Source organism: Corylus avellana, chromosome 8, assembly GCF_965113065.1.
Source record: "Corylus avellana chromosome 8, dhCorAvel1.hap1.2, whole genome shotgun sequence".
NCBI classification, from domain to species: domain Eukaryota; kingdom Viridiplantae; phylum Streptophyta; class Magnoliopsida; order Fagales; family Betulaceae; genus Corylus; species Corylus avellana.
This window is the reverse complement of record NC_142497.1, coordinates 20,735,665-20,756,190: the sequence shown is the minus strand read 5'-3', so window position 1 is coordinate 20,756,190 and position 20,526 is coordinate 20,735,665. Positions and strand designations below refer to the sequence as shown.

Below are 20,526 nucleotides of genomic sequence, written 5' to 3'. Positions count from 1 at the left end.
GGGGGAATTTACAATCTGACAACACTGATAGAGAGTTAAAAAAAAGCAAGATATGAGAGATTTGTCTGAGCCCGGGTTCGAACCGGGGACCTCTAGTGTGTGAGACTAGCGTGATAACCGACTACACCACCCAGACGACATATTCTTGTTGATGACGGTTAAGGAAAAACATATTTATATAATTAGTTTTCTTGCAAAAAAAAAGAAAGAAAAAGCCGTTAAAAGTTACAGGGGTCAATTCGTTTCGTTTCCTCTGGAAATCTATTTCGGTTTCGGAAGAGTTGTTAACGAAACGCCGAGATCTCGGCCGAGGAACGAAAAATCGTTCTCTGCGATTCGTCCTCGCTTGCCGCCATCACCATGGACGCCCGCCACGCATCCTTAGGCCGACGAACGGTACAGATGTCATCGCTCATCTTCACCGTCCACCATGCTTGTCTTCGCATTTTTTTTTCATTTTCTTCAATTTCGAAAATTTGTTTCTTGGATTTCGTATTTTTCCTTGTGTGCGCGCCACTTTAATCCCAATTTTTTTGGCAGTTGGAAGACATTCGGCAAAAGAGAGCTGCCGAGAGAATTAGCAAAACTTCTTCGGGGCCAGATCTCAGCACAGCCTCCATTCAACATGGTCTTTTTCTTTTTTTTTTTTCTTTTTTTTTTTTATTAATTTTAATCGTATGTTATTACTTTTTTTTAATAATATTATTTTTTGTCTTCAGATATTGTTGGGATGAAAAAATCGGAGAGCGCAAATCGACTCATGGAGGTAGGAACTGAGTTTCCTTAGTTTAAATCTAAATTCTTTATTTTTCTATTATTATGATTTTGATAGTGTAATAGTTTTTTAAAAAGTTTTTATTTTTCCTATTTGTAAAGATTCTTAAACATGGAAAAAATTTCAATTTTTAAGCGTTACGTCCTGTTTAGTTGCTGCGATAGTTTAGGAAAAGAAATTAAAGAGAATTTGTAATTTTGTGTGCCATGTTTTTGGTTTCTGGAAGACGGGGCTTTGGTAACTTAAGATTTCTGACGAAGCATTTAAGATTGGAAGTTTTTCTTTTTGCCGATGAGCTCTGGCTCAAATCACACCTTTTCCGCGCATAAGAAGGTGAAGTCGTTGGCTAAAAACCTACTTGGTGTTAACAATAATAAGAAGACAAAATTGTTTATTTCTTTTTGTTACGTTACATATTGTTGGCTAATCAAATGGGGCGTTTGGTACCATTTTTTCCTAAGGGTGAACTAGGCTGGAAGCTATGGAGAAGTTTTATTTGAACGGCTAAGTTATGGTCATATTTTCGGTTGTATTTTGTGTAGTTTCGATTTAGATTCTCAACGCTTCAGAGTTACTGTTGCAGGCAGATGTTAGTGGTTTGGTATCTCAGATACAAGACCTACTTAAGAAGAATGTGGAGTTGGAGGAAGAGAATAGGACATTGACTTCAAGGGTAAGACTACGAAATTATATATCTTTATGTATTTTGTAACTTGTTTATGATGTACAGCTAAGGAGGCTTTTTGGTAACAAATTATGATCAATTACACTGATGAGTTTTATATTTGTCTGTTCCAGCTTCAAACAAGGGAAGCCGAGAATGACATGCTACAGAAGCGTTGGACTGAGCTGGTAATTGAAAGGCCTTCTTATTCTTTACTTTGTTTTGCAGAGAAGAGTGTTGATTAATGTCCTTTTGTGCATTGTCAGTTGTGTTTGTTATTGGTGGACAAGCACATTACAAATTCTTGGCAAAAGAGTAAATTACTCAAGTTTATGTTTTTCCACCCACCTATTATTTTGCATTCTTTTGGTTGGGAAAGTCCTGGGAGGGATCCACAATAGTAATTTCTGGACTAGAAACCTATTTAGAAACTCGAAAAATGATGAACCATCCAGCTAGATGTTTATAGAGCAAAAAAATTTTCTGTCTTCCTTTTCTAGGCCTTCTAAATTTTTTTGATGTTAAGATTTGTTCTTTTTTTTGCCCATACTTTGATTTTACATCTAAAGTTTTTGTCATGCAAAACTGTTCTAGATGTCTTGGTTTAATTTTTTAAACTGAGCTTGTTTTATTTTTGCAATCAATTGCAGGAACAAAACACTGTACCCTCTTTGAGAAAAGCTCTAAAGGATGTGGCAATGGAGAAAGATGCAGCAGTCGTTGCACGGGTATGGACCATGTGCACTAGATGTTGTCCTCTCATGTTACTTATTAATTTCCTCCCATCCTGTACCCACAAAGTCTCATCTATTAGTGTAGGAGGATCTGTCTGCACAGCTTCGTATGCTCAAGAAACGGATAAAGGAAGCAGAGGAGGAACAGTATCGAGTATGCAATCAGTTTCTATGTATACGAAGGCATAATCATGTTTATTTCTTGTTCTTACTAGTTCTCTTTCAATAGGCTGAGGAAGATGCTGCAGCCTTGAGAGCAGAGCTGAACTTGATACAGCAACAAGCAATGAATCAACCTGGTGGAATCAGCTCAATGGAAAATTTCCCAGATCATATAAGAACCTTAGAAAAGGAGCTAGCTAGCTTAAAATCTGAGTTGCAGGTTAGAATTGTTTATTTGATCTTCTTATCTTTCTTCGAAGTGTTTGTTTATGAGGGTCTCGTGATGGTTTGAAATTTATAGCAAGTGTCAGTATTGAGGCAGCAGGAGCAACAGCGATTAGCAGAAGAGCAAGCCCGAACTTTAGCTCTTGTGTCTGAAAAGCAGGAGTTGGAAGAGAAACTGACAGCTTTATCTAGAAGGGCTTCAGGTACCATTCCTGAAAATTTTGTAGATTTACTGTTGGATATATAATGGCTTCAAGATTTGTATTGGATGGTATTTACTGTTGTACCTGGTATTTGTTTGAACATTGGCCCTAGATTTGCAAGAGTACATAAGGACACACTAAACCAGAAATTGGTTTATAACAATTTTCATTATGACATCTACTGGAATCGAGAAAATCTCTAATGACAGATTCCAGTGGCATTAGGGCTAAACGGCACTTCAACCTCCCATAAGAATGGGGTGGTGGTTGAGGTCACTGCTTCAAGTCTCATTAGTTGTGGGGAGTCTTTTACCAATAATAATAATAATAAAAGAACATATCTAATTACAGCCTAGCTGCCAAATTGGGAGGATTATTATGAAACCTCATATGACGTCCTAGGTGCAAAATATCACCTCAATGATGTCTCCATGCTTCCAAATCTCCCTGAAAGCTGGTACTGAGTCTTGAGAATGCTGTTTTGTATTCCACCCTTCAAGGATGAGAGGAATTTTAAGATACTTGTTCATATTTTGTTTTGTATAGTATGTAGATGACGAGTTGGCTGTTGGAATTCCTTTTTGCCATTTGTTTTTGTGTTAGAGCCATGTTGTATTATAATCATATACCTTGAATGCCTTCAGCATGGTTATGATTGCCTAGATTCTTTGATGATTATGTTATCTGCAGTTTTCATTTCCTTTTAATGTGTGAAAAATCTTTAAAAGATCTTTTCTACTAGTGTTTTGTGAGTAGTTTTCTGTTTAATTATTGTTATGTTTTTTCCCCAAGTCATTGAACCATTTGTGCCATGCAGAAGAAGTCTCAGAAAAAGCAGCTCAGAAGGGGTTTTCACTGGTAAGAGAATTTCTAAGCTTGATTACCTTGTTTATGAAACTATACAGGTGCAATGTCATGATGATCAACATACCAAGTTCTCAAGTAATGCTATAAGTAGGACTTTTATGCCCCAAAAGTGATGTGACTTTTAAAATTACCATTGTATTTGGGTTGGATCACTATTGGATTTTGATCCAATGGTGATTTTAAAAATCACGTCACCTTTGCGGGATAAAATGGGGATAAAAGTTTTACTTATAGCTTTACTCCCAAGTTCTCTCATAATAATTGGGTGAAAATGTTAATCAATTTTTTTTACGAATAAATCGATTGTTATTAATTAATATGTCTGCTACTGCTCTTTTGGCAAGTTTATATGGATGTAGCGCAATACGTCATGTGCCATTTTTAGTGTTAGGGCCGATCTTGCATGCGGCAGCTTTAGTATGCAGGGAACACAGTTTACCATTACTATAGCATATGAACTTATCTCCTTATTTTATTTTTCTTTTTGCGTGTTGCTTATTTGATTTGTTCATGATATTTAGTTTATTGATTGTTGCATCTAAGTTGAGGGTTAGTATTTGGGAGGTTTGTGTTCTGTTGTTATAATCTTTATTGCTTATTTTTATTTTGAAACTGCAGGAAGACAAGGAAAAACTTGAGAAGCAGTTGCATGACATGGCTGTAGTGGTTGAGCGATTAGAAAGTAGCAGACAGAAACTGCTAATGGAGGTTGGTCTTAGCCTTCTCTATTATCCTTCAGTAAAAATGTACACTCCATCTGATGGCCAAGATGCTTCACTATGTTTTGGCAGATTGATTCTCAATCTTCAGAGATAGAACGTCTTTTTGAGGAAAATACTAATCTCTCAAGTTCCTATCAAGAGTCAGTGGGCATAGCTGTGCGCTGGGAGAATCAGGTACTGGCCAGAAGGCCCTATGGAATCTGGTTTGTGAAATTAGGACTTTTCTGATTCCTGTCTGCATATCTTATTCAAAGAGCATGGTATATTTTTCTCTTCATCTACAATAAAACAGTTAAACTGGTTTTTTATATAGATTAGACTAAAGAGTTAGTCATCAGTATATGTGGCACAGTGAGGCTTCGGTTATGAACATGCACTTTCCGTTTGTGCTGGACTAGTAAGTGAGGCCCATGTATGTAATGTCTGCAGAATTTAAAACAACTCGTATGGAGGCTTTAAATATGATCCAGTTTACTTTTCCTTTTTTTTCTTCTTTGGCCCCTGTTTATATTCTATCGTTCAATATGCCTACAGTACGGAACTCAAAAAAAAAACAAAACAAAACAAAACTCATCATAACATGATTAATTTGTTATTACATGTCTTTCCTTTAAATCTTTTTTGAATGAATTGAGGAGAGAGAGGGTGGGGGAAGGTTTGATCGACTGAGTGAAGAAGTTTCCCACTGAAAGTGTTGGAAGGTCTGATATCCCAGTGTAGAGTATAATTTTCCTTTCTTAGTCATTTTTGCATTATTATGATTTATTCTTTTGCATTTTGGGCCGTAAAAGCATATGGGAATCTTCTTGTGACAAAAAGTTCATTATGACTTATGTGAATATATGTATGCTTCTATCAACGGATATAAATTTATTGCTTATTGGTACTCAATTATGTTGACCTGGTTTATTGAACACAAACCACAAAGTTGAGTTTTCCCTTGAACATGTCTTCCACCATGATTGAGTGAACATTTTATGTTTTGATTACTAAGATTTTTCTTAGCCAGTGTAGAAGTTGTAGAAATAACACATGTATGTCTCATGTGTCTATGTGATCTTGTATGGTACACTGAACGTCTTTGTGAAGATCTGGAGTAGTGGTGAGTTATGATAATTCTGATAACAAAACTACTTGAAGAAATAGAGAAGAAAGCAGAAGTACCAAGATTGTAACTATATTAGATCTTTGAACTCGATGTTGTAAAATGATGGCAAATGGTTAAATTATGATCATGTCTACACCAAAGAGATGTTAACTATGAAGGCTTCTAGCTGACTGCATAACCTGTTTAGTGTCTTGAAAATCTATCAGCAGAATGAATCAATATCTTGATCCTTGAAGTTGTGCAATGTTTTTGCCACCACCTTTCATTCATATGTTGGTTGATACATCTCATTGAGCATTGGTTCTCGTATTTGTTTAGTCTACTTTTTTCATTTCTACTAAACAAAAAAGGACACAGGGGGGCAGCCATATGTGGCATCTGTTCGTGGGAAATCAGTCAAGAGGGGCCTAGATGGTAAGGTGGTCCACAGGTTCTCCCTCAAGATGAATTTACAATAGCCTGACTTCACCCCACCAAACCTTTAGTAACATCTGGTGAAGGTCTCGTGGATTGAACTCGAGAAATAACTCTCATAGGTCTCGGAACAACCATTAAATGGGGGCCCCTGATGCCACCGAGCCACAAGGCTGGGTGGCATTTGCTAAATATGCTTACTCTTTCCAAGAGTTGACATCATCAATTCTATTTCTAATAATTTTAACCTGCCTGACACATGGCTTTGCAGGTGAAAGACTGTCTTAAGCAAAATGAAGAGCTCCGTGAAACTCTCGATAAGTTGAGAACAGAACAAGCTGGCTTGCCTGAATCAATGTATAGAGATGGGGTAAATGAGACCACTTCCATAGCATCTACTACTGAAGTTTTCTCCCTCAAGGTTAGTGGTTGATTTAAGGACAAGGTGTCTAATTCCTTTTGTTATGTGGACGTGAACTGAGGCAGGGCAAGTCCAATTACTACACAACAAACTCATAAATCTGATCGATGCGATTATCAGGATGAACCATTCAATAATCTGTTGAAGATTTTGAATACCACTTTGGTTTTTTAGGGCCCTTCTACACTTGTGTAAAACTGCTTGTCTGTATTGTTTTGTGTTCATAGGGCCAACTTGCAAAAGAACAGAGCAGAGCAGAAGCACTGTCAGCAGAGGTTATGCAGCTCTCAGCACGGCTTCAACAAGTCACGCAAGCATATAATGGTCTTGCATATCTGTAAGATCCAACTCTCTCTCTCTCTCTCTCTCTCTGTTGCGGTCAATTCATTCCGATATTGAAGCAAAGATGATCTGTTGTTGATTTCTTTCAAAAACATTTGCAGCTATAAACCGGTTTTACGGAACATTGAAAGCAGTCTCATCAAAATGAAGCAAGATGGATCTATGACCGTGCGGTGAATGCAGAAAAGCAGTTTTGTGGTGATATTTTTGTGTGAGCTCGTCAAACAAGAACATTCATTTGTAAAGGGTTTTAGAGTTGGGCCGAGCATTTTTTCCATAAAGAAATAATACCATAATGATTGTTGACATGGCTATTTAAAAGGATATTGATGAGATGATTTTGTATGACAATACCCTATTAAACGAAAAAAAAAAATGTAGAAACCACAATTAGTGGGTTTGGTTTCTTCTTATTCTGCACTCTGCAGTGTGCACTGAAATTTCGAATGAAGTGAGTTCATGTGACTGTAAAGAAAAAGTCGAGATTTGGCTGGTAAATGTGTTTTAGTTGATTTTTGTATCATAGATTTTCAGATTTTGGGTTGTCAATTTTCGATACAATCTGGGAACTCGGCACGAACCTAATACAAAATTAAAGTGTTAAAATTGAGGGATTTGACCAGTTTACTTAAATAGGTCGTGTTAAGGTTAGAGTTAACTTATATAGTTGTTTATTCATATATACTCTAATATGACTTGAGCTCGATATAAGAAGTGGCAATTTTTAACATAACCTATAAACTCGACACGAAAACCACATGAAATTAGCAAGTTAAGTTGAGTGATTTGATTCATTGAATTAAATGGATTGAATTATGATTGATTTATATATTCTTATATCTATGCTTGGACATGATTATGACCTCATACCCGAATGCTAATTGAGGTAGTGTAATGCTAGATACTATACTTTTATCTAACATTCATCCAACAAAGCTTACTGGCGCTCTCAATTAATCATTGGATTAATTCTTATTTAAAAAAAATAAAATAAAATAAAATAAAAAAAATTGAAGATCAGATGCTTGATTTGGAGTGTCATGTTAACATTATTGGATCTAAGCTCTAGCTCAGGTGGGATAATGGTGGCTGGGTAATATATAGGGGTGGAACCGTGGAAGGGGGTAGATCTGAAGTGTAAATTTGACCAATCAATCAGAAGGAAAAAGAATTTGAAATGTATGAAGTGTAAATATTTACAGAACTAACATGAAGGTTTAAAGGGGGAAAGAAGAAAAGAAAATGACAAAATCATTTAGTAATAGACAATGAAATGTTAAGTTTGTCAACAGCCTGTCAATTAGTGGTGAAACGTGTACATCCTGTCATTAATCAGAGAAAAATATGCCTCATATTGCTCTGCTTTTGTAAGATTAAACCCAAATCCTTCTGTGGTTTTCAACTTTTTTTTAAGGAATCTTTGGCTTTATTAGTATTATTGCAGAAGCTTTATAGCACAGGATTTATGCTCAACCCCTGGCTAATTACTATAGTTCACTAAAAGAAGATGTGTCATAAAAACATTTGTTTTTTCTTGCATTGCTGGCTGGCATGTAACCGTTGATTTTCATATAATACATGATGGAAATCAGTGGGTGAAAAAGCTTTGTACTGAACAATAGAAAAGGAAAAACATATAAAGAAAAAGTTCCCCAAGCAATTCTTTTGTGTTTTTTTAACAAATTCCTTGGTTTATGCCAACAACACTTATTAACCAAGCAATCATACTAATAATTAAAGTTTTGGAACCTTTTAAAGTGCTTGTTATATAGACCAAAGACATGAGAAACAAGTACTGCATTGAGTTGTTGCTGACAATATTCCAGTCATGAAGAGCAAAACCATATGCTTCTGCATCCCAAGCCGCAAGCACAAAGAAAGCATACAAGGAGACTCAGATAGTTCCTCCCGGCAAAAATCCTCCCATGACAAACCTCGGAAAGGCGGCAAACGCCGAGGACATGCTTCTACGGCTCCCGGCGATGATGTTGGCAGCCATAATGGAGCCGCCAATGCTGGCGGTGCCGATGCCGGCATGGCTGTTGCTATGATGGGTGCAGCCCATGTGTCTACAATTGCCAGCACTGATGCTTGTGGTGATGGTAGTGGTCATGGTGGTGGTGGTGGTGATGGCTGCAGTTGATGCTATAATGAAAGTGGTATAGCTTTTGCCTTTTTGGTTCAATATTATTGTCAATTATGTTTATTGATTTTTCCTGAGAGGAGGGGAGGGCATGTTGGTTTTCTTTTACTTTTCCTCCTTTTTCTTTTCTTTTGCTTTTGGTGTTTGTGAGAGAGTGGATTCTGTAAGGTGGTGGGGATAGATCAGGAACCATGATTTTGTTTGATGTGTGACAGATTGTGTAATAAGAGAGGATGTGAATCTGGATTTATACTTTGAATTTCCTAGAATTATAAGATAAAGTTTTTGCAGTTGTGAAATTTTTGTCCTCTTTACTCTGGCGTTTTTTTTTTTTTTAGTGTAAATTTAAAATAAATTTACTAGTAAATGCACCGTTTCTTATCGCTCATTAGTTTTCGTAGCATTTATTTTAATTAATTGTTTTGATCTTTTCTAATAAATAAGTTTTACATCATTTTGCTACTTATTTCTTGGTAAAAAATTTGATACCCTTAACATTTCTCTACAGCTAAAGTGTATAAATCTTCCGATTGTTTCGTTGTAAAATGTTTTAAGCAAATCGTTTTTCCTATTTTTTAGTGTTTGGTATAGTGGAAAATTGTACTCAAATCCAAAACATTTTCGGCTGACTAGAAAAACCATTTTTAATTTATGGAAAATGATTTCCCTTTATTTAAACCCATGAACCACTTCCAAGTTTAAGATTCTATTTAAAAAAATTATTTTGCATTAGTATATTGTGAATAAAAATTGATTTTTATAGATTAATATGATTGAACGAAAAATATAAAAATATTTATGATTTTTCATACGCCCAAACGCCAAAAATTATTTTTCTAAACAAATGAAACCTTAATGGGCTAAGAAATCACTCATTAATATTGGGCTTACCTATATATCACTTAGTTATATCTACAAGCCATTTTAGCAAATTAAAATTCGCAATCAATGGAATTTCAATTAAAAAATATTCTAACACTTTAGGGACTTCACCATTCATCAGAGTCCTCTTCATCAGAGTCAGAGACCTCATCATCTTCAGAGATCTCATCTTCTATAGCAGCAACAAATATAGAAAACACATCTTCTATAGCATCCACAGATTCAGAGGCCACATCTTCTATAACATCAACAGATTCAGAGGCCACATCTTCTATAACATCCACAGATTCAGAGACCACATCTTCTATAAAATCCATAGATTCAGAAAGCTCATCAGATGCAACCTTTTGGTAAACTTCTTCAACAATTGTATTGAAGAACTCTGATTCATACCTGATCATTATATTAAAAAGAAAAATATAAAAACATAAAGTAATCATAAAAAAGAAAGAAGAAAAAAATAAAAATAAAAATTCAATGACCGATGAGCACTTTCATATTATCCTAATGAAATGAAGTGTTTTTGTATTGTGTTTATTGTTTAGTAAAAGGTTTATTCATAAAAAATAAAAAATAAAAAAAAAGAACTGGGTTTATAAAGTTTTGAGAAATGATTTGAAATTTCAATTTTGAAAAATGTAAAAATTAAGAATTGATTTGGTGTTGTAAAATTTTGAGGAGTATTTCTAAAAAAAAAAAAAAATTGAAACTTGTTTAAAACTATTATTATAATCGGACCAATGACCATTGAGGTGGCTGCCACCATCATGGGTAAGGTGGCCACCACGCTAGCATCTACTTTTTTTTTTTTTTTTTTTTTTTTTAATATGTAATAAAGCAGCTTCCGCAAATGAAAAAATTACCTAGGCAATCTTTATACTTACTCAAAGCACAGACGGTTAAACGCCTTGGTTAAATAGGTTTCAAAGCGGAAGTAGCACAACAGATGGGTTTTACAGTCTTTCATAGAAATTTTACACATTATGTAAAACCATCGAATACAATAGAGATAAAAATACTGTATTTTTAATTCAAATCAATTTTATGTACTTTTTTATTCATTCTAACCAAAAGCCTTGACCTACCACCAAACCTCTCACTTACCTCCGAGCCTTCAACACCATAGTCTTCAAAACCAACCAAGATGGTGCCTCCGGTGGTTTTGTCAATAAGTTTTTTTGTCTATGAGGTATTTTGTCAATAGAAAGAAAATTATTTGGTGTGAAGGGTTATATAATTTTTTAGTGTTTCAGACTTAGGTGTCAAATCCCTTTTTAGGTCAACTTTAATTTTGAGAAATACTATTTAGTAGACTACTATACAACTGCAATACAATTGAGGTGATAATAAAAATCAGTCATTAATTTTTTTTTTTTTAACATGCCCTTGTTAATCCAAACACTGATTTTTCCAATTGCATTACATATGGATAACCATATACTAGATATATATATATATATATATATATATATATATATATATATATATATATAGCATTATTCTTTATATATATAATTTATCAATTTTTCTATTTGAAAAAAAAAAAAACAAAAAAACAAAAACAAAACAAATGAAGAGATTCATGAAAAAGCACATAGCATAATACCCATTTGCACCACTCTGGAGATCACGACCGGAACAGTTGGCAGCTTCAGTAAGAGCTGCTTTCCACCTCTGCACCCTCTCTGTTTCCAATTGAAGCCGCCTTTCATGCTTAGCGAATGCTTCAGCAAAAGTTCCGGTTTGTCTTCGAACATCGGATGGGTTAACATGATAAAATATCGGAAAAAGAGTGCTACCTATGACATTCTTATAGTGCACGATATGCACAAGCTCATCAAGGCACCAACTAGAAGAAGCATATCCTTGAGAGAAAATCACAATAGAAATCCTTGATCCACAGATGGCATTGAGTAGTCCAGAAGATATGTTCTCTCCTCTTTCCAGGCCTTGGTCATCTCGAAAGGTGCAAATTTTGCGTCGTACCAAAGCAGAGTAGAGATGATCAGTGAAATTCTTACGTGTGTCTTCACCTCTGAAACTTAAGAAGACATCGTGTTTCCAACGAGGTTTGGATTTTTTGGAAGCTATTGAAAGGTTTGCAGCAACCATGGAAGGGCTGATCACCACGGACCAACAGATCAGAAGGAGGAAGAAAGTTTGTGCCTAAGAGGGGAGGATGAAAACAGAAGGATTTTAAGCTCATTGGAACCCTTTTTCGATCAACGGGGTTACTTTCCCAGAAGCCTCTCCTCCACAACGCGGTTGCCGTGTTCGCTGCTTTGAATTTTCCGGAAGCAATCAAGAGTCATCGTAGTCCATACGGTCAAGTGCATGGTAGTGGTGGTGATTGGCGAGCGAGTCACGGTCACCCCATAGTTTTGGGACTTCTAAACTCCACAAGGTCAAGGTCATCTCACTAAAATAAAATTTTTTAAAAAAAATTAAAAAAAAAAAAAAAGAATAAAGGGTCAATGTTATCTAGAATCACCACCCATTGAAAAATAAGATTAATCAACAATGCCACGAAATGTGGTAATGGCCTATAAACACGGTCACATTAGTCTAATAGAATAGAAGTGAGACAAAGATCTAGGCTCTATTTGGTTTGCAAATGAGATATTCCATTAAGAAAATGAATAAGTACTACCGGAAATAAAAGAGATTGAAATGAAATAATTATTACAATTCTTTAGTTTGGTAGCGACACATGTCATAATTGGAATTGAACCAGAATTACTAAAAAACTCCATTTGATTTCTAATTTTTCTAAAACTCAATTTTTTAAAAAATAAAATAAAAAATTGTTGAATGTGTGGTGGCAGGCCACCCACATGATTTTTTTTGTTTTGTTTTTTTTTAAAAAAAAAAAAAAAAAAAAAAATTAAGTTTAAGAGAAAATAAAAAAAAAATAAAAAAAGTTTTTTTTTGGAAAACCTTATCCATTCCCTTAGGAATAGCTACTCCTCTAACTTTTTAGAGGAATAGTTATTCCTGTGTGTAATGGATTAGTGATTCTCACGAAAATAACTACTCATATGAATAGATTCTTACCAAACAAAAGAATGACATTCTAAGAGCCTATTATGGAAACCAAACGGGCCCATAGTATTTAATATTAGTCTTTTAAATAAAATGTATGTTTCTATATCTAGGATAAAACAAATGTATTATTAGTGAAATTAAATTTATCCCTAACCCTTAGCCTCCATTGTATACAAAATTTGGTTTTGCCTTCAATATGACCTTATAATTGCTTGGTTAAACAAAATTTAAAATTTAAAAATGAGGAGTGTTACATATACTTTCAAGTGTTTACTTGCTAACGTGACAATAAAACTCATTATTAGATAAAATAACAAATAAAAATACATGTAATATGTAATAATTATTTTCATTGCCACTTTCTGTGACAATTAAGAATGAACATTTGAGAACATGTGTAGCTAGCATTTACTCCTTAAAACACTTCACAGTTCACATGTTAACGTGTAAGCGAAGTATAATGAGAAGTCCTATATATCCAAAATTTTCTTCTTAAAAGTTGGTTCTCAAATGATGTATGTGTCACAATCTCATGAGATTTATTATTTAAAAAAAAATGTGTCACCAACTCATGGGTTGACGACACATCATTTGAAAACTAACTTTTGAAACAAAAATTTGGGATGTTTAGGTTGTGTTTGGAAATGGAATGGAAAAAGAGAGTGGATCGGTACTGTAGCAGATTTGATTGATATGAGAGAAAAAAGTAAGAATGTTTTGTATAAAAAAGTGAATATATATATTGTTTTGTAGTGATTTTTTTATTTGAATAGTAATAAAAAATAATTGATGTGATATAAAAAGTAAGAATATTAGGGTTGATTTTGGGAAGAATTTTTTGAGTTTTTAGGTCCGGTCCAGTCCTGCCCTTTGCCAAACACAACCTTAGCATTTTTCAAGTATAATTTCCCTTAAATTTTGGGCCTTAAGCTAAAGCCATATTCAGCCCAAACTGGCAATAGGCCCAAACGTAATTTATCCGGTGTGACCGTCACAGCCTCTTGATCAACTACAGCCAATAGTATTCCACCACGTCTGCAAATTTGCAGTCCCATAGCTCAAAGAAACCCTAGCTAGCTCCAGCCCCAAATCTCTAACTCTCTGTCTCTCTCTCTCTCTCTCTCACACACACACTCTCTCTCAATCGAAGGTCATGGCTCCGGCGCAGCAAACAAAGCTCCGGTGGGGGGAGCTAGAGGAGGACGACGCGGAGGACCTGGACTTCCTGCTGCCGCCGAGGCAGGTGATCGGGCCAGACGAGAACGGGATCAAGAAGGTGGTGGAGTACAGGTTCAACGACGAGGGCAACAAGGTCAAGATCACCACAACCACGCGCACGCGCAAACTCGCCAACGCGCGCCTCAGCAAGCGCGCCATCGAGCGTCGCTCCTGGCCCAAGTTCGGCGACGCCGTCCACGAGGACGTCGGTAGCCGCCTCACCATGGTCTCCACCGAGGAGATCCTCCTCGAGCGCCCTAGAGCTCCAGGTCTCTCTCTCTCTCTCTCTCTCTCTCTCTCACGCGGACACATACACGTGTGCACGCTTTTCTGGAAGTGGTTTATTTTATATGTTTGATTTTTTGTGCTCTAGGGTATGTTTGTGTGGATAGTGAATTAGTGTTAAATATGAGAAGCTTTGATAGAAGATTGAGGGGTTGGTGAATTGCTTACAGAATTTTGTTATGGAACTGCTTAGGCGAAGTTAATAGAGTTTCTGGAAAAGGAGAATTTCATTTGAAGGTGGGTGAATTACAAAGTTATGACTTTTGCTTTAGTCTTTTAGGGAAAATTATGTGGAATTTTCTTAGGTTCTGTTTGTTTTGGTGGACAGAAGTTTTTGTTTTTTGGACAATATTATCAGGGTGAAGTTCTTTGAGACTCCAAATTGATGGGGTTGGTTAACTCTCCGGAAATATTTGGCTGGGAGTGTTTCAAGTGGGATTGTTATTTTTCATAACAGATGGAGCTCCAGTACTGGCTCTTTTATTCCTTGTTTGTATACATGTCAGGGGAAAAAATTTCCTTGTTTTGCTCTTGGCGAGAATGGGGGAAAGGAGAGTAAAATGCGTAGGAAATGTAAATGTAAAAGCACATTAGGAAGCATTTTCCTTTCCTTTCCCTCATTCTTTCCAGTTTTTAATGGAGCCGTTTAGTTCAAAATGGAGCTCCACTTCTTTTTTTTTTGTTATGATTTCCTAAATATGATTTCTTGGTAGTTTTGTCGGAGGATTTTTTTTGGTAGAGGGGATGAAGTGCATTGCTGGTGAAAGTGGCCAATCATCTTTTTGATTGTTCTCTACCTTAGCTAATATTTGTCAAAATGTACATATGAAGCTAGCTGGGAAGTCTAATCTAGTTATCCAAAATTGGTATCCCAAAAATAAAAGAAGAAACCACAATTCTTTATTTTGTTTTCATAAGCAAACTAAATGCCTTATTTATTTCCCACAATTAATTTTCCGCACTTTGTGTTCATGAGCAAACTACAAGGTTAGTTTCACTGCTTTTCCGCTCAACCAAATGGCTGAAAAAATTATATCATTGTCAAGTTGAATGTATAGGTGTTAGATTGGATTCAGAATGAATAGAGCATCTTGAGTGTTGAATCTGTCATTTATTTTTATAGTTATTTGATTTTAAAGCTTTGTTTTATGCCACATTGGGACCATGCTGATGCACTTTACTGATGGTTGTGTTTCATCTGTTGTTGCAATGACAAACCATAAGATTTGACTGTATTGGGAATTTCAATGATTCCTTTGCTGCACTAAAATTTGGGTGTAAGATTTTCTTGTCTAAGAAAAATCTGGTGTGACATTTACTATTTTACATTATCTTGTTACATATTGCTTCAGTTTCTTCATTTGAATGTCCAATATATTGTAAACCATTGTCAGATTCAACTGCCTAATGCCTTAAGCTCAAGTTTTCTATGGTCTTTGTCACATTTTTTCCTTTTTCTTTTGTTGGTCAACACATAAGCTCATGGCATACTTCTCTATTCGTTCTTGTGTAGGTCTAGGCCATCACATACAATTAGTAGCATCTAGGAAAGTTTATTGTTACAAACTTCTGAAACATGATTACTAATCTTTAGTGAGAGAAGGATCTTATGAGTACTTAGGGTTCACTACAAAATAGAGTTCAGAAGCAGAATTGGGGATATATGGGGCTGTTTACACGATTATTAGAACTGTTGTTTAGAGAGCAAAACAGTTAGTAATAACAGAGAAAATAAAGTAGAGTGCGTCAGAAGAGAAATAAGAAGAGAGAGGAAGAAGTTTGCAATCTTGACTCATTAAACTACTTTTGGATGACTGAGTTGTATACAACATATGGGTTTTTATATCTGTAAGTGAATGACTGTCAATAAGCTAGTTGAATCCACTCTAAAGAGATATGCTGAAAGGTTTGTAATTCAAATTTAACCTCTACAAGATATTTTTATTCAAATGGGTCTAGTTTATGGTTTTCTATTTTTATTCAAATGGGTCTAGTTTATGGTTTTCCTTGAGATTTCCTTGTCTATTGCATTCAATTGGGTATGGCTCAGCTACGATCATGTGTCCTTTAGTATGTTGAACAACCTGCCATTTTGCTTAAAGGTTTAGAGATTATTCTAACAATGGTGCTATTAGTACACAAATGTACATGATGAATTTAATATTGATCGCTAGTGCACTGTGTACACCAAGTGTATTTAGAAACAATTTGTTGTATGCCACATTTACACTTCAAAATGTATAAGCTATTTGTTTTTGGGCACAACCTGATGTGGGTATGAATAAGTATATTATATTGCTCAAGTAGTCCAAACTGGGCAAGTATTTTTCCCTGTTAATATATTACTATTGTTGTTATTGTTATTTCTTTTGGGTTCATCAACTTTAATCTTTCTTATTGCCCTATATGCCTTAAGTTTTGTTATTGATGAAATGTTGTTCTTAAGATTTTTTTTATCCATTCTTAATTAAATGGATAAGGTTTTTGTCAAGTCTATTGACAACTTTGAAACTGCGAACAGGTAGTAAACAAGAAGAGCAAAAGGTTGGAGGAGACTTGGCTCAACTTGGGAAAGGAGGTGCTACCCTCATGCTTTGCAGAACTTGTGGTAAGAAAGGTGACCACTGGACTTCAAGATGCCCTTACAAGGATCTTGCCCAACCGTCTGAGGGATTTGTTGATAAGCCTACTGCATCAGAAGCCGGAGCTGCTGCTTCTGGGCCAAGCAAGGGAACATATGTTCCTCCAGGCATGAGAGCAGGGGCAGAAAGGACCACCGGATCTGATATGAGACGCAGGAATGATGAAAACTCTGTTAGGGTCACCAACCTTTCAGAGGATACACGGGAGCCTGACTTGCTTGAGCTCTTCCGGCCTTTTGGTGCTGTAAGCCGTGTTTATGTTGCTGTTGATCAAAAGACTGGCATGAGTAGGGGATTTGGTTTTGTCAACTTTGTGAACAGAGAAGATGCTCAGAGAGCCATCAACAAACTCAATGGGTATGGTTATGACAGTTTAATACTTAGAGTCGAGTGGGCCACGCCAAGAACAAACTAGGTCATCAATAAATGAGGATAATATTTACCTAGCCTCATAATAAGACTTTTGGCTGTAAGTTACTCCTTTTCAATCTCTGTTCAGATGTTTTATGCTGAATCAATGTTTGCTCAAGATTCTTGTGCCTTTTGGTATTTAATATTCATGTGCATTATAATTGATAAGTTATTTACATGATCCGTTGGTGTTTTTTTTTTTTCTCGAGAGTTGTTTCTTGGATGATCTAAGATTAAGCATTTAGAAGATGGTATGCTCTAAATTTGTCTCACAAAAAAAGGACCGCTATGCAAATATTTGACCAAAAGGTAGTAAGTAAAGAAGTTGAGGGAAACATGGTTGATAAAAATGCCTTTGATTTTACGTTGTGTGTGCGAGAAGAGAGTAATTCTATTAGTCACTCGTGTCACTTTTGTATTTCTAAAAAAATGAGTTAGCTTTTAAAACTACCATTTGATTAAAATATAATAATGATTAATTACAAATTTAATGATGATTTTAAGAGTCACATCATTCTTAAAAGAATATAAAAGTGACACAAAATATACTCGTAGCATTACTCACCATAAGAGTTACTACAGGACTGACTGCTGACACAACTTGCACCGACAGTTGTGCCAAATGTTCAATCCTTGAAAAATGATGCGTCTTCTTTATATATATATATATATAATAATTAAAAAAAAAAAAAAACACCAACATCTTTTTAATAGATTAGCATTTTCGAGCGGCGCCGTTAGTTTTTTTAATTTTCCAGAGAATTCATGGTAATTTAGTTTACCTCTATTTATTCGCCAGCTCTTATAGTCCATTGTGGAGGATTTTCCACTAGAAGATGAAGACAGAACAAATTCGGGAAGAAAAGTTGGGTTCCTGTCAATTTTATGTCTCCTGAACTGTCAGGAAGATTCGTGTATGGCGCAGCATCAGCAGTGGGCCAGTGGCTTAAAAGTGTCGGGATAAAATTAAAAGACAAAGTTGATAAAAAAATTTCCTCTATTCCTAGAAGAATATCTTTGAAAGTCCTAATTGCCCACCCTCCAGCTTCATGAATAACTAGGCCTGTAAATGAGCCGAGCCGGTCCGAGCTTTGGCAAACTCGGACCGGCTCATTTAATCAGACCTAGAATCGAGCCGATCTCGAGCTCGAGCCGAGCTTGTAAACCCCGGCTCAAGACCGACTCGTTAGGGTATTTGGCACGCTCGGGATCGCACTCGGGATCGGTAATGGGAATATGCGAGCCGAGTCGAGCCCTCGATTAGCTCGACTCGGCTCGAGCTCGAGATAGAGACATAAATTTGATGATGGCAAATCGAGCCCGAGCCTGAACTCGAGCTCGTTTAGAAAGCCTTTTGAGCCTTAAACGGGTAGCTCGGCCCGTTTAAGGCTCGTTACTACAATTAAGAATTGTATTAAAACACATTTACAGACTTAAATTTTCTAAGTTAATTCCAACTGCCAATTACAAATCAGGTAATTCCAAAATGCCAATTACAAATCAGGTAAGATTCACTATAACAACTTAACAAGTTATATCCAAGACAAATTGTCAAATAGTATCAATGCAAAATTTAGGACAAATATAACTTACAAATTACAATAGCATTAAAGCAGAAATTAAAAACACCTAAAATTACAAGCTTAGACAATTATATTAGGGCCTTACAAATCAAGCAACTTTAAATTGAAGAAAACCAATTAATCTACAAATAGAAGAATTACAAATCAAAATGAAAAAATTATAAATGACTGAAATGAGTCAAATGACCAAAAGCAAAAATTCATCTAAAGAGACTACTCTTCATCCTGGCCACCAACTATCCACACCAGTCCACTGTCCACACTGCATTCAATGAAGAAAAAAAATGGTTAGATGTTTTTAACTCCCTTGCAAGATGTCAAGGGAGTTTTATCACTTAAGATTGGAGTAATTAGTAAGTATTCAAAACTGAGATGAGTAAATGCACATAAAAATTAAACAATGGAAAATGAGGATATCAGGAAACAGTATGTGTGATGTGTTCCACTTGCAGTTTACACTGACCAGCCTGGCCGTGACCCACACCCACACTGCAATCCAGGTAAAATAGTACCAATGTAAAATTCAGGACAAATATAACTTACAAATTACAATAGCATTAAAGCAGAAATTAAAAACACCTAAAATTACAAGCTTAGACAATTATATTAGGGCCTTACAAATCTAGCAACTTAAAATTGAAGAAAACAAGTAATCCCAATAGATAGCAGCAGCATAAAACAAATTAGATATTGAGTCACAAGACAAAAACATATAGCAGAAGCAGTAACATAAACCAGTGCATCAGGTAATTTTCCAAGTTAATTCCAACTGCCAATTACAAATCAGGTAAGATTCACTATAAGTCTATAACAAGTTATATCCAAGACAAATTGTCAACTAGTACCAATGTAAAATTCAGGACAAATATAACTTAGAAATTACAATAGCATTAAAGCAGAAATTAAAAACACCTAAAATTACAAGCTTAGACAATTATATTCGGGGCTTACAAATCAAACAACTTCAAATTGAAAAAAAAACAAGTAATCTCAACAGATAGCAGCAGCATAAAACAAATTAGAAATTGAGTCACAAGCCACAAACATATAGCAGAAGCAGTAACATAAACCAGTGCATCAGGTAATTTTCCAAGTTAATTCCAACTGCCAATTACAAATCAGGTAATTCCAAATGCCAATTACAAATCAGGTAAGATTCACTGGTAAATCTATAACAAGTTATCCAAGACAAATTGTCAAATAGCACCAATGTAAAATTCAGGACAAATATAACTTAAAAATTACAATAGCATTAAAGCAGAAATTAAAAACACCTAAAATTACAAGCTTAGACAATTATATTAGGGCCTTACAAATCAAACTTCAAATTGAAAAAAACAAGTAATCTCAACAGATAGCAGCAGCATAAAACAAATTAGAAATTGAGTCACAAGTGACAAGCCACAACTAATCTCAACAGATAGCAACCACAGAATCATAAACAGAAATAAACAGAAATATTTCAACTAATTTTTCTGTTTATTTCTGTTTAGGGCCTTATAAACGAGTACATCACAACTATTCTCAACAGATAGCAACCACAGAATCATAAGCATAATTGCATAATTGCATAAACCAGTGTATGATGTCTATCCAACTAATCACAACTCAGTAGCATAAAGAAATAAATATGATATTTATAAGCACATTTTTTAGATATTTTCAGGTATATAAAATGCA

General features: G+C 35.4%; 3 protein-coding genes and 1 non-coding gene across 4 annotated transcripts; 2 read left to right on the top strand and 2 right to left on the bottom strand.

Moving 5' to 3' along the window:
* Positions 1 to 62: 62 nt before the first annotated feature.
* TRNAV-CAC (transfer RNA valine (anticodon CAC)) lies at positions 63 to 136 on the bottom strand. Its single transcript has one exon. It is a non-coding gene; the product is annotated as a tRNA-Val (tRNA).
* Positions 137 to 224: 88 nt separating this feature from the next.
* On the top strand, positions 225 to 7,050 carry LOC132164341 (myosin heavy chain-like protein). The gene is made up of 15 exons (XM_059574838.2): positions 225 to 396; positions 541 to 628; positions 720 to 766; positions 1,359 to 1,448; positions 1,574 to 1,627; positions 2,090 to 2,167; positions 2,259 to 2,327; positions 2,403 to 2,555; positions 2,637 to 2,763; positions 3,581 to 3,621; positions 4,249 to 4,338; positions 4,422 to 4,526; positions 6,146 to 6,295; positions 6,523 to 6,632; positions 6,739 to 7,050. The coding sequence occupies exons 1-15, from the start codon at positions 361 to 363 to the stop codon at positions 6,812 to 6,814; spliced, it is 1,314 nt and encodes a 437-aa protein (XP_059430821.2). The 5' UTR covers positions 225 to 360; the 3' UTR covers positions 6,815 to 7,050.
* Positions 7,051 to 9,769: 2,719 nt separating this feature from the next.
* LOC148584259 (disease resistance protein RUN1-like) lies at positions 9,770 to 11,974 on the bottom strand. Its single transcript, XM_088518823.1, has 3 exons — positions 11,898 to 11,974; positions 11,269 to 11,781; positions 9,770 to 10,055 (listed from the first exon to the last, which is right to left on the bottom strand). The coding sequence occupies exons 1-3, from the start codon at positions 11,972 to 11,974 to the stop codon at positions 9,770 to 9,772; spliced, it is 876 nt and encodes a 291-aa protein (XP_088374949.1).
* Positions 11,975 to 13,761: 1,787 nt separating this feature from the next.
* LOC132164413 (uncharacterized) lies at positions 13,762 to 17,381 on the top strand. The gene is made up of 2 exons (XM_059574920.2): positions 13,762 to 14,194; positions 16,732 to 17,381. Exons 1-2 carry the CDS (start codon positions 13,861 to 13,863, stop codon positions 17,265 to 17,267), a joined length of 870 nt encoding a protein of 289 aa, XP_059430903.1. The 5' UTR covers positions 13,762 to 13,860; the 3' UTR covers positions 17,268 to 17,381.
* The last annotated feature ends 3,145 nt before the right edge of the window (positions 17,382 to 20,526 follow it).

What these genes read in the sequence shown, in the direction of transcription:
- LOC132164341 (XM_059574838.2), top strand. Translation starts at nt 361, where the DNA reads ATGGACGCCCGCCACGCATCCTTAGGCCGACGAACG. An exon ending in GACAGAAACTGCTAATGGAG is followed by an intron (nt 4,339 to 4,421) that starts GTTGGTCTTAGC and finishes ATGTTTTGGCAG; the next exon opens with ATTGATTCTCAATCTTCAGA. An exon ending in CTGTGCGCTGGGAGAATCAG is followed by an intron (nt 4,527 to 6,145) that starts GTACTGGCCAGA and finishes ATGGCTTTGCAG; the next exon opens with GTGAAAGACTGTCTTAAGCA.
- LOC148584259 (XM_088518823.1), bottom strand. Translation starts at nt 11,974, where the DNA reads ATGACTCTTGATTGCTTCCGGAAAATTCAAAGCAGCGAACACGGCAAC. An exon ending in GAGGAGAGGCTTCTGGGAAA is followed by an intron (nt 11,782 to 11,897) that starts GTAACCCCGTTG and finishes CGTGGTGATCAG; the next exon opens with CCCTTCCATGGTTGCTGCAA. An exon ending in CTCCAGAGTGGTGCAAATGG is followed by an intron (nt 10,056 to 11,268) that starts GTATTATGCTAT and finishes TATAATGATCAG; the next exon opens with GTATGAATCAGAGTTCTTCA.
- LOC132164413 (XM_059574920.2), top strand. Translation starts at nt 13,861, where the DNA reads ATGGCTCCGGCGCAGCAAACAAAGCTCCGGTGGGGGGAGCTAGAGGAG. An exon ending in CGAGCGCCCTAGAGCTCCAG is followed by an intron (nt 14,195 to 16,731) that starts GTCTCTCTCTCT and finishes AACTGCGAACAG; the next exon opens with GTAGTAAACAAGAAGAGCAA.